At 42.6% G+C, this 13,256-nt stretch overlaps 2 protein-coding genes across 3 annotated transcripts; both read right to left on the bottom strand.

The window, feature by feature from the left end:
- Positions 1-3,079: 3,079 nt before the first annotated feature.
- Positions 3,080-6,593, bottom strand: LOC100846646 (ubiquitin carboxyl-terminal hydrolase 3). The gene is made up of 6 exons (XM_003558572.3): positions 6,253-6,593; positions 5,584-5,700; positions 4,929-5,027; positions 4,633-4,818; positions 4,359-4,540; positions 3,080-3,839 (listed from the first exon to the last, which is right to left on the bottom strand). Exons 1-6 carry the CDS (start codon positions 6,367-6,369, stop codon positions 3,440-3,442), a joined length of 1,101 nt encoding a protein of 366 aa, XP_003558620.1. The 5' UTR covers positions 6,370-6,593; the 3' UTR covers positions 3,080-3,439.
- Positions 6,594-7,536: 943 nt separating this feature from the next.
- On the bottom strand, positions 7,537-12,636 carry LOC100846342. 2 transcript variants are annotated; one of them, XM_003558571.4, is made up of 8 exons: positions 12,167-12,636; positions 11,933-12,073; positions 10,370-10,597; positions 9,186-9,393; positions 8,816-8,952; positions 8,421-8,501; positions 8,249-8,315; positions 7,537-8,166 (listed from the first exon to the last, which is right to left on the bottom strand). In XM_003558571.4, exons 1-8 carry the CDS (start codon positions 12,394-12,396, stop codon positions 7,825-7,827), a joined length of 1,434 nt encoding a protein of 477 aa, XP_003558619.1. In that variant the 5' UTR covers positions 12,397-12,636; the 3' UTR covers positions 7,537-7,824. The 2 variants fall into 2 exon arrangements, with proteins under 2 accessions (XP_003558619.1, XP_024310888.1); XM_024455120.1 differs by lacking the exon at positions 12,167-12,636 and having other exon boundaries at positions 10,370-10,592; positions 11,933-12,071.
- Positions 12,637-13,256: the final 620 nt, after the last annotated feature.

Below are 13,256 nucleotides of genomic sequence, written 5' to 3'. Positions count from 1 at the left end.
CCTCAGTAGCATTAAGATTCCATCATCGTTTCTTAAATTTCCAAGGAAGCATTTAAAAAATGAAGTCCAATGGTAAAGTCTCAATGATCAGGTTTCTTTAAATTTTCAAAGAAGCATTCATTAATGACTAAAAATTATAGAAGTATTGTGATAATTCCTAAATATTCCATAGAGTAAATCATGGCTACCTCCAGAAAGACACCGAAATTTACAGCGTGCATAATTGGCATATAACATTTCCGACGAGAACTATTCTGGGAATGCTACAAATTCAAACATTTCATATTAGACAGAAAATTACTGGAGGAAATCATTGAAATTTGTCGACAAGGGCCGGGCAGCAAAAGTTATTACATTTGCTGGACCGTCCAGTGCAAATTTTGTACAGCTACACAAATTTCCTGGACCGGATACCTGACAGAATCCGGATCTAAATCAAACATTAGGAACTGGGCAACAAAACTCAAACAACAGAAGTTAGGAACTGGACAAAGTTTCCAATGCACGTTTGAGATCAGAAAAATTGTGGGAAATCGAATTGCCATGGAATTTTGGATGGAAATTTATCAAGAACACATGATGAATTAGGCATAAGAATTAGGAAGAACATATCAGATGAATACTGATATGAACCATGAGAAAATCTCGTCCATCAATCACACGAACAAATCTCACGAAGAACAGACTACAAAATCTCGTAGATTAATGGCTTGCCCATATCTCCAACTTCACAAGATTCCAAGGCAGGCAACAGCTCAGGAGCAAAGGATCTAGTGCCTGGCTTGATGCATGAATCGATGGAAGAAATCTAGTGTTGGATGGACGCAGTGCTGCGTGAGCTGCTGGGCACCCACGGGGCCAGGAGCTGACCAGTCGAGCGCGGGTGGAGCGCCGCCCGTTCACCACCGAGGAGGATCTCTACACACACGTCCGAGCAGCGCCATGAACACCGACAGGGGCTGCTGGTGGTGGCGGACCTGGATTTGAACGGTGGCGATTAGGCGGCATTGAGGGGTCAAGTTGGTGCGCGTTTTGGGGTTGCAGAGGAGGCAGGCGGCCTCGTCGTCTGGATCGCCGCAACCCATCGCCCAGACGAACCAGATCTTGAAGATGGCGGACGACACCCTGCTGCGGCGGCGCTGGAGGAAGCCGAAGATGACGACACCACGCGGCGAGGGTGGTGCGTGCTAACGACCCGCTGGATCTGTGTCCGCCGCGCACAACTAACCCGCTGAGGAGGCGCCCTACGGCCTAGCGGCGGATCGCATGGAGGCTCGCGGGGGGGTTGAGGCGGCGGCTGCTGAAAGATTCTCCTGCGGAGTGGAATTTCAGCCTCAACAGGTAATCACTAAGCTAACACGGTTAGCGAATAATTCGTGGTTAGCGAGTCTGATTGCGGGGCTATTAGCATCCGTGTACGTTGGACGTTGGAATGAATATGTTGGTGCCTTTATAAGTAGTAGAAAAAAAGACTAGAAGCGTAAACCTGTTTACTCCTCGAAACAAAAACATTTTACTCCACTAATTAGCATTTTTTGTCTTCCGAGAAATCTCAATTTTTTCAAAAAATTTAGGGGGAGAAATCTCGACTTTTATTTTGGGAAACTGACGCAGGGAGATTAGATCATATGGGCTCGTGTCACAGCCTTTCACAGGCCCAGTAGGATATCATAGCCCATTTTTACCCGTGACTCCATACGGCCCATCCCAAGAAACATGTCACCTTTATTCGTAGCCCGAAAAATAATTCACACCAGTCCTAGACTTTAATAATCAGCCCAAAAATAGCACACCCTGGCCCAGTCCGAACATATGGAATTTTGGTGGGCTGTTAGCTTGGTCCGCTAAGCTTGTGTGTGGATATATAAACCAAGCCAAAACCGAATTAGTCAAATTATTGGTTAATTTAATTTTATCTTTTGCTTGTAATCGTCACGTTTGTAAAACCGAATTAATTTCATCGAATTATGCTGTGTGAAAATCAAATTAAGAACAAAAACCAAAAATATGCAAATACATGGGTTCAAGGACCGGTGGTTGTGAAATAATCAAAAAATTGGAGTAACATAAAACATGGGTAAACTCGTACTATTAGCAAAAATGGTTTGTAATTTTCCCAAACTTGGATAGATCTCAACTCACACGTAAAATGTCTAAACTGCCCTTGTCTGGTATTCTGTTTGGACAGAAAGCATTAGGTGCCGTAAATTTTGCCTATTATTAGAAATGGTCAAAGAGCCTAAGATGCACTTGATGTCCCGTTTCTGTTGGCCGTTGTTGATTTGATGTTTCTGCTGATGCTGTTCGCTGTTGCGACGTTACGCATCCTCTAAAAAATGTCGCAACCTTTGTTTTCCAGTCTAATCTTCACAAAAACGTCCAACTTTTTTCTTGACAATTGTCGTTCTGGTTACTGTTACTTATCTGATCAATCAGTGATGCTGCATTGAGAATTTGAGATATTCAGTTGTCCTGCCTTGCCATTCAGTTCACCGATTCTCCTATCGCAGTCCACTAGCCTTTAGCGGACATCTTAATCAATCAGTAAGCATCAGCGAATATTCTGTTACACAGTGTAGCAGTGTATGGTAATTGTTGTCGCTTTGGTCCAAGGCTGATTCGAGCCTGGACTTGTAAGGCTGTGGCTGATAAGCTTTCTTTAGCTCAAGCCGGGCAAAAGATCTTGTTGGTGTAGTAACTAAGCATAACTTTGGGAAACAGATGTTTTTCCGTAGTACTTATGCAGAACTTTGTGGCTAGAGGAGAACAGTTAGTTCAGAGCATTATTCATTCACTGTACGCTTTGCCGGTTTGATACATCCCAAATGCAGAACCAGTTTGGCAGTGTGCTGTTCTTCATGTAGGTTTTGCTACTAATCTTTAGATATTGCAAGCAAAGATTAGTTCGATCGTGGGAAATTGCAGCTACACACTAATCCATATTCTAACAATTTCAATCTTCACTTCCAAATCAGAGTACGGTATGTAATTGCAAAGGAAGCAAGTTCGTAAAATAGTATTCCACATGAATTAGCAAGCTGCTGCTGCAAGAAGCAAGGTTTTTTAAGGTCCACGCATATCAGGTCAGAGGCTCTCTCGGACAAAATTTTACTCAAAAGCCAAAAGGCTTCCAGATACAAACATCTCACTTTACATGATAAATGTCTTTAACAAAAATTATTCCAAGATTGATACAACTTGTACTATGAACCAAATAACAAGAAAACAAAAACAAAACTGTGGAGTTCTGCGGCTATATTACCCAAAACTTGCCACAGTTTATTATTATTGCTAAATGCTGAATCCACCATAACATCTAAAGTTGAACGGTCTTGCATTCAACTTATTCTAATATACTGAATCTTCTATATAGCCCAGAGTAGGAAGTGTGATAACAAAAGGAAAACTGTGTAACTAATTGCGAGATGTGAGAAATGCATCAACTTGTTTTAGCTACGCTTTCATAGAACAGTATGTAACCATTATCAGTGTTACCACTGAATTCCTGTGCTGAGCCAAAGAATGTCTGCACCATGGACTCATCAGTCATCTCAACATTCTCATCATCAAAGAACAACCAGTGGTTGTGGCTCTTTACCAAGCTGATGTAATGGCCGTGATTTGGCCCACTTCCAACATGAACTAACACAGCAAAAAGGGAATATTCCAAGTCTGAATTGTCGACAGTGTTGATGAGTTTAAGCTCCAGAGGGAAAACAACTCGGTATGATAGTTTTTTATAGCGGCCAAGCTGCTCAATGTACTTGAAGCGCTTGAGATGAATTACCAGGATGTTTGGTGGTTTCTTTATCTTCATTCTTTTCTGTGCTTCTTGCAAACTGGTATAGAACAATTTCCATCACAATCCACGATAAATAGAGATAATGTAAATATAGAGAACGCATGAGTATTGCAACAATTGTGATACATGAATATCAGATCAAAATACGGCAGGCAAAACGAAAATGGAATGCCTGCTAACATTCAAAATATACCAAAGTTTGCCTGTCACCTAACATTAGCTCCATGTCCTAATGCATGGTTTAATTGAAAGCAAGTAAGCAATGGTAATAAGTACTCCCTCCGTTCCATAATTCTTGTCGAAATATTACATGTATCTAGACGTTTTTGAAGAATAGATACATCCATTTTTTGGCAAATTTGAGACAAGAATTATGGAATGGAGCGAGTAATAACTAACATTTCCACAAACCTCTGATCCTACTCTACTGAATCATTAATTGTGCCACTGAGTGTAGCCATGTTACAGACTGTCACCCAGGAGGAAATAGAGATACCTGATATCACATGAGTAAACAAATGGTAGTCAAAACGGAGAGAATAACTGAATAACATACCTGCAGCATTTGTCACAGAAGAACTTATCCTCAGCATTCAAAGTTTCTGTTGAGCTGAAGTTTTTAAGACAGCTGGTGATCGAACTATTCTGTTCTATATCCAAGCTCAGGTCAAGAAATGTTTCATCTCTATCAGTGACGGTTTCACATCTGAGACATCTTGTTTGATTAGTCAGTATTCCCTAAAGAAACAAAGAGTGTCAGGCTCATCTTTATCAGTAAGAGCAGGATTGCACGCACAAAAAGATGGCAGCAGAAATGTATGAGAATTCACCTGGAAGCATTTGTGGACCCATGTAGTATCCAGTTCTCTGTGACTACCATTGGGCTGACCATTAATAGGGCCATTTGAATTCTTTTGCAAGGAGGAATTTTGAGGAGGTTCTTTAGTGGCATTACATTCTTTCTCAAGAATGTCAACTAGCTCATTCAGCAAAAAATTCAGAAATTCATGAGCATCCTGTAAAATAAACATATTTCAGTTCACAGTCAGTTAGGATATTAAGATGACATGACACACTCAAAACTACGGAATATATCAAATGCGTCATCATGCACCAAATGTATTACCTGGTGCATATAGCTGCGGAAAAGCTCATTCTGTTTCTTCAGTCGTTGTATAAAACGCTTTGGAGCAATAACCCCCGTCTTCTTCTTCTGGTTGCTGATCTGTATGCACAGAGGAGCATGACAATTATTATTTGCAATTTGATATCCCTTTACTCGGTGTAGCATAGGCACTCCCACTTGTATTGAATTATATTACTTGAGATAACCAATAGACCTCCAGGTAAAAGTAACTACCTAATGAACATTGGTTTTCAAACTAAAACATAATAAGATGATTAAAAAACATAGTAAGGAATAACTAAAGCAATTGACTAGCACCTATACATCATCTCACTACTGAGTTAAATCATAGGGATCGAGCAAGAGAATAGCAAGTGCTCTCCGATGGAACTTCTCCATTTAACAGACATTATAGCTATAATCACATCCAGGTTTATTCATACACAGACTCCTGGTTGCTCTGTGGTCCAAATTCTTGAGTTTCACACAAGCACCAAATACACCAGAGGGAATCCCATGTTATTCAGAGGACATGTGATAAATTGCCAGTTATGATTTAATATGCCTATATGTGATTTTTACATGATGCACCAAATGAAGAGAACTGAGGGCAGACCACAAAATTAGAAACAACCAATAGAGCTTGCAACTGTACCTGAGAGAAGAGGTCAGCTAAGCAGGTTAACATGTTCTCTTCACCATCTCCGGCGCCTTTATTGTTTGCATAGTACTCCAGTAATTGCTCACGGAAAGGAACACAGAAGTAAAGTGCCTGCGATAAACCAATTAAGCCCATCCCATAAATCGAGAAAATGTATAGGCATCTCCCCTCTCACAATGTATAGGCATCTCCCCTCTCACAATGTTTCCCATCCATGAGGAATTCAACATGCAATCGATGCAGAACCCGGGCCTGAGTTCCCCCAATCACACCTTGTCAAATTAAAAAAAAAATGCAATCACTCGGTTCAAACACACATCACAACTCATAAGCATAACACCGTAACCGGAACAGGAACAACATCTCGTCATCAGGCCATCCCCAAAAGTTCTCCACACAACACAAGGAGGGCTAGACTCTGGAGCCATGACCACGTAGAACCCTCACTCGCTAGTCGCTACCCTCACCCCGCACACAAATCTGACGCAGAACAAAAGCCGCCGCGACCACCGATGCCAACATCGCAGGATCACATTTAACGCGCCACGATCCCGCGGAAAATCACGCTCCCTGCTAACCCTCGCGCGCACGGCGTACCGCTTCGATTTCGAGTGGGGGGGTTGGGAGTGAAGGAAGGAAGGAAACGATCCCGGTCGGCCGTACCTGCAAGACGCTGTTGCAGTAGCAGGTGTTGCCGAAGTTCTCGAGGCCGAAGTAGCGCTCGCCCTCGGGGAACTGCTCGCCCAGCGCCTTCTCCAGCCTGGACCCCGCCGCGCCCATCACCGCGGCCGCCCAACTCCCATTTGCCCGCCGCGGCGGATCGGCGGACGTCACCGCCGGCTCGTCGGTGGCTCCGATGCGATGCGACTCGGCTAGTATCGCGGGGGCGCTCTCGATGGGTTGGGATCGGCGGAAGGCTGGAGCAGAGGAGGGAGGGAGGGAGGAGGAAACGGATGGTTGGAGGACGGGAAGAAACGGGCGAAATGTAATAAAGGTGTGCCGCTGCCGCTACAGGACTGGAGTGTCATCAGACCAAACCCCTCCTTGCGCTGGAGATCGACATTGCCTGTCCGGTCCGGTGTGCGGGCATCTGAATTCTGATGAAACCGACCTATCTCGTCGATGTCTATCTTGTTTCGACGGTCTGGATCGAAACTGGGATCGGTCATTGTTGGGAAAGATGGCGACAGGCTCTTACTTTAGACCGCCCGCCAGGCCGCCACACCCTCGAGTCGACAAGAGAAATTGTGGAAGGACCGATTGTGGAATTTGTCGCTCTCAGATTTTGTCCCTGGAGTTTGTCTATTTTATTGGCGGGCCAAGTGAAACCATGCTAAATTTGAATGCATCTATACACTAAGTCATATCTAAATATATCTAAATTTTGACAAATATTAAGACATATTTTTTTCGGAAGGAGTAGTTGAATTAGTACAAACTTCACAAAAACAGTGCACACCGCAAGCATAACTCCACCAGCACAATTGTGCACATCCGCTAGACCACTACACAGTTAAAAAAAACTACGCATGAATTTATTGTTGGTTCGTTTAGAAAAGGGAATTTATCGTTGCAACATCATATCACTGTTTTTGACACTTGGTGAAAGTGTAAAATATTCACCACAAGAAAATAAATTTCACTGGATTGAAATTTAGTCATAGAGAAGATGCAAACCGGACGGCACGGTTGAATTGGTAACACTACCAGAAGAGGGGACACCCCCCAAGCAAGGAAAGATTGATAAAATGCAGTGATCTTAGTTTGCACTTTAATAAAATGCCCCTTCTTTTTGAGGGAAGGCCATCATGGAATGCTCCTTTTAGTTTGAGCGAAGTCATCCTTTCATTTTTGGTCAAAAAAAAGTAATCCTTTAATTAAGTCAGTGACAGAGAAGAGGCAAACGGTATGGCGCAACAGCCGCAACTGAATAAGCAAGGTCCATTCTCAAGCAGTATAAAGAAGTACAACATGACATAATAAGATCAATAAGTGTACAGTACATATGTCCCAACAGGGATAAATCAATTGAATAAATCTATGATTTGTTACCCCCACAAAATTCCGCTTGTGGGTATTTGGGAAGAGCCTCCTGTACAAGGCTCATTGTAAGCTAGGAGAGCCCTTCTAATGCGCCTACCTACTCTTGCACTAAGATCACAAACACTATTAAACCACCTAGAGGAATATCTAAATACCAGCAAGCTACTCAACATTTCTGATTACATCAATACATCATCCAATGTAGAATATTTCTTTCTTGACTCCATCGCTGGATGCCGAATATTTCTTATTTTCGTCGTCATCTGCCGGAAGCGGCACACCAAACACCCAGTCAAGGACATTCAGGTACTTGGACCGGAAGACCTCTCTTTCCTGGGCATAGCAATGCATAATAATCGAGGTAGCCATGCTGAACACAACTACATCGGCTCGCTTGATCTGCAGTATCGGAGGGCAGAGCCCTGCATCGGTCATGCATGTGAAGAAACTCTCGATGGCTCTGGCAAGGCAGTACAGGGATATCTCAGTTCTCCTGCTTTTCTTCTCGATGGTCAGTGCCAGACCTGCTGGGAACTGTCATAGAAAAGCAGTTACTTGAATACTTTCATACAGATGGTTAAGTGACCATGCATTAGACATTTTTGCCTTTGCTTACCGTGCCAAGTACAACGAGTGGAGTATTGCACTTCTCGAAGGTTCTAAAAAGGAAGCATGTCCAAGCCCTGAAATAGAGAAAGAAACACCATGAATTGGGACATGAAGAATCGTGATGATCTACATGCCTAACATGAGAAGTTACGGGTGGAACTAAAATGTTGGAAACTCACCATGCAGATGCGCAATACATTGAGAGGAATAGGCTAGATCTTGCTGTTCCTAGGAGACTCTTCCCAAGTATTGTGTAAGGCCTGCATGTTGTGAGGGACGCAGCACGTTTAGAGAAACTAAAACCTTTTGCAAAAACTGGAGTAGGCAGCATGAAAGCTCGCACAGGATGTAGATATATAGATACTATACTATAAACATTAAACAACACCCGTTGTTTTCTCAACCTACATAGGAAGAATACATTTTCTATGTTGTGATTCTTAAATTAAGCACAATTACTGTCAGGGTACCAGGCTAACCTAATGCAGGGTGTAAATATTATTTTGGGCGCAAAAAATGCCATCCACAGGTATTAGGAACTTAACATGTCCATTCACTTGATATGGTTGTATACCTTTTCATGAGATCCTGCCGATGAACTACAAGTGCAGGTACTAGGTAGACTGGAACATAGACAGGAACTGCTCTTCCATATGCTTGTAACAAGAATGAAATAAAATGTCCTGTACATGATTGATTACCATGCACAATCTGGATTGAAGAAAGAGATATTAGATAATGGAACATTTCAGGTTAACAGAACTCTTAACAGAAGGAATATTAACAAATGAATGAAGCTAGCAAGGAACACTAGGACAGTTATTTCATGGCAAAATGTTGTCCATAAAACTGATCTTGTGGAATGAATGCTTGATAGGCTAAATTATATTAGCGTGATTCAATTATATGGGACTACATTATATCAACAGATTTGTAGTACTTACTGAGCAAGGCACTTTCATGTTTGGATCTAATTTAAGGTCAACACCGACAGATTTGTAGTACTTCTCAATACCCGCTAGGTTAGTGAAAGCAGTGTGATTGACTACTTCCTTCAGGCCTTGCAGGATAGAATGATCCTTTCCACCATGCTTGTTCAGAAATGATTTATATGATGAAGGCAAACTGTCCTGATTTAGAATGTACGCAGATCTGCAGAATGAATAGTATAGACTAAAATCACTATTCCCACATGCTACCAAATATATACCAGAAAATACATAAACCACAACAAATTACCCGTGCATGATGCATATCTTGTAATGATGTAACAAAATAATTGAAGTTATTTCATAACAATATAATAAGGCAAATGCCCTTGCATCTACAAACATCTCACATTTGACATTCACATTCCAGCCCCAACAATGCACTCTATGATTCCATGACTCAAATGTCTGGACTAAAATCAATTTAAAGTAAAAAGAACACACTCCATTTACATATTTTTTTAAATATGACCCCAGCATTGATATGTGGGCTTACCTATGATCAAAATGTTCTCTGTTTTTTTCTGTGCTCTGTTCGTTTAGAGTTGATGGTATCAGCATGATATATTGCCCATTATCGGAAAATAAAAGTACTGACAGAAGAGAATTTTAGATTTTGATGAGACAAGAGTGAATGACATGAAAGATGAGGCATTGCCTTTTAGGCTTATAGGCATTGCTTATGACATTAATAAAATGCAGATGGCATTTCAGTAACAGCATTTTAAATTCCACTGAAGAGTGGTATAGCTATCCTTTGTTAACAAATTAGCCTTATGTGTCAGAAATAAGGTAATGAAATGTTTACATTTCAGGAAAAAATGTTCATACTATTTCCATAGTGCCATGTGCTAATACAACATTTCCAGAAATCAATTAAAATGGTTAGGCATACTGGTATTTGGCCCATTTTTCTATATAAACTTGACATTACAAAAATGAGTACACCAAAATATATATCCATGCTATATTAGTTTCAAGATGTGGATATATGGTCATCAGACCCAAATAACTCTGTTCACTACAATCAGAGTATGCAGTTGCTAAGCAGTCTCTATACGAACATAAAGTAGTGACATTGACATATATATACAACTAATGTAACAAAAAAATGCAAAGAATTCTGGAATGGAACTTACAAAATCTGTGCAGATGAAAGGCACATAAGGAAGATATCACCATGTGACCAGGTCAAAGGTTTGCAAATCTTTCCAAACCTTCTGCTCTTTATTCCACAACGGGATGCAAGTACGGCAGCACGCATGAGAATGTATATTGCCAAACTGGTATGCTGCGTGCCAGGCCCCGTCAAGAGCATAGAAGGACCAGCAATTAACCCAGATAATAATGACCTCCACCTTGCTGTTCTGAAGCAACAAGAATATTGGGTTATTATCAAAACAGACACCGATGTTGCACAAGGATATCATGAAAGACAGCGGAACAGAAAACAACACATATTCTGTGGTATAACTCCGAGAAGAAGCAAATACAAAACGACATAACCATAAGTTATCGTTACAAATATACAGATTCTTATTTGTTTTCTAGTTATTGTAAAACATGAGGCAAAGTTTGTGAGTTTTAGTTTGCAGTGCTCTGCAAGTGAAGTTTGTGAACCAGTGCTCTGCAAATGAAGTTTGCAAGTTCTAGTTTGTACTATGCAGTATCCCATGAAGTTTTGAGACCTAAAATCATCCAAACAACTTAGCAGATTGCCATAAGGTGGTTCTTAGGACCTTATTTTGGGTTAGCCAACAAACAATATCTCCTGATCATGCAGAAGCTGCACCACTTAATATTCCCCTAGTATCAATGGACTATGGATGTCCAACGTTAGGAACCAACTATTACAGATCGGTTTTGACATATTACCACAGAACTACAAATTATAGGTTACTGATTTGTTTTGACATGGTAACAGCTTATTACTGCTGAATTACAAGTTCTTGATCCCCATTCATAACTATTCACGAAAGGAAAAGGTGCAACGACTACGTCAACCCTTCAAAACCATCAGTTCATTTATTCATTTATTTATTTTGGTACTGTCTTCAGAGATGAGGTTCCAATTACTGAAGGCAAATGAACTAGGTGATTGGCAACCTGATTTTGAACACCCCTACTTACCACGGTGTTACCTTTGAATGTGACTCTGAAAGTAGCAGGAGATTCCTTTTTTTTCTCTCTTAAAGAGCCGTCCACAAACTCCTCTTAGACGAACCAATGCAAACAGTACACCACTAATCTAATCAAAACTAGCAAAAAAGAAAGCACCATATCCACACTGATAGTTGTTGCAAGTTGCAAATGCAAAAGGTTGAGCTCAGGTCCTGACCAAAATCAACAATCTTTGCTTTCAACTCACAGTGCCAGCGAACAACAAAATTTTTTTATGACAATACAACTAACTGGTCCACATCAAAGTGCACCTCCTCAAAAGCTATACTGCTGTCTTTTTGCCCGGTAAGTGTTTGCTCAGATACTGTCTGTATATTTAACTAAGTAACGCCAATGTCAACTGGAGTATTTGCTCGAATCATCACCAAATGAGTCGCCCACCATCTTTGCTACATGCAAATTCACAGCACGGCTCGCTAAAGCCCACAGCCCTTTGTATAGAAGTTTGTATGTTTCCACTCTTGCAAATATAAATAAGAAGAGGGGGAACTGTTTCAACTGCAGGGTATCAGATAACTGACCTCTTGCGCCCCCAAAGGGCCGCGATGCACTCGTCGACGGAGACGTAGGTGCCGGCAAATGTCCCCAGGAACATGCCGTACCTCACGGTCTCCTTCAGAGCCAGCACCACCGCCTCCTCGTTCGTCATCGCTCCCGCCTTCCTACACGCACCAGGCCACACGAATTACACAAGCTGCAACACAAATCCAGCCAACTTCCGTAGGGATGCAGTGAGCCAGTGGCGCGAAGGAGACCTCGATCTAGGGGAGCGCCGGCTGCGGAGGCGGACGAGGACGGAGAAGAGTGCGAGGCCACCCTTGAGGCCGGAGCCGATGGCGAAGCCCTTCGCCGCCGCGCCCACGCACCGCCGGAGCCACCGGAGCTCGCCCTCAACGGCAGCCAGCGCCGACGGCGGCGGCGCGGCGGCCGGGGGCTTCTCCAGCAGGGCGGCGCAATGGAGCTCATCCAGCGAGGCGGGGGCCATGGGCTATAGCAGGAGATGGGATCCCCGCCGGAGCGATGAGAGAAGGAAGGAAGCTGCGCTCCGCGCGGCCTGCGTGCGTACACAACGTGTGTCAATGCGTGGGGTTTGGAAGAGTCACGCTGGAATTTAACCGAAGTTTCAGTTGCTTCTGGAGTCTGGACTTTGGGTACTCCGAACTGCGCGACTAGGGGCGACCTGATTGTGATCTGTGGGGGAAAACGGCATGTGCCCAGCAGGCTGCAGCCATCGCTGGTTTTATTTCTGGTTAAGATGCTAGCCGCTAGGTAGTGCCAAGTGGTGTTTAATTTCTCCAGGACGAAGCCATGCTGCAGGTAGGATCTATATGCCTCTACTATATGTGAAAAAAACAATGCTCAAATGGTTTGCATTGGTTGTTTGATTCTAGCTTTTGTTCAGACATGTTCTCATTGAATAACAAAAATGTTTCAATCGAATAAAATTTAATATTTCCGTCCGATTTCTGGCTGTTGCCGAAATTGCTGTGTCTGAGATTACATCCAATAGCAGATTACCGGTTTCAAAATAAAAATAACTCAACACGAATAATCCACTCCACCTGTGGCCGGCAGAAGCAGACTCTGGTAGCGAGTGAGTGGAAACTGGAAAGGTGCTGCAAGGGTACGGACAGGCCAGGGCAGGCAACTGTGGGCGGGGTGTTGACGTGTCTACTCGAGAGTGGAAGTTGTGCACGCAACAGCCGACACGCACACGCCCCCATCGTGTCTTGTTATACGTCCATCTCCGATTCATTTAAAACAATACTACCTCTGTCCAAAAATTAAACCGAACCCTAATATACCCTTATTGCTGGACGGATGAAGTACTGTGCTTTTAAAAAA

This window comes from Brachypodium distachyon, chromosome 1, assembly GCF_000005505.3.
Source record: "Brachypodium distachyon strain Bd21 chromosome 1, Brachypodium_distachyon_v3.0, whole genome shotgun sequence".
NCBI lineage: Eukaryota > Viridiplantae > Streptophyta > Magnoliopsida > Poales > Poaceae > Brachypodium > Brachypodium distachyon.
The sequence above is the reverse complement of the archived record's forward strand: the minus strand, read 5'-3'. Positions and strand labels throughout refer to the sequence as shown.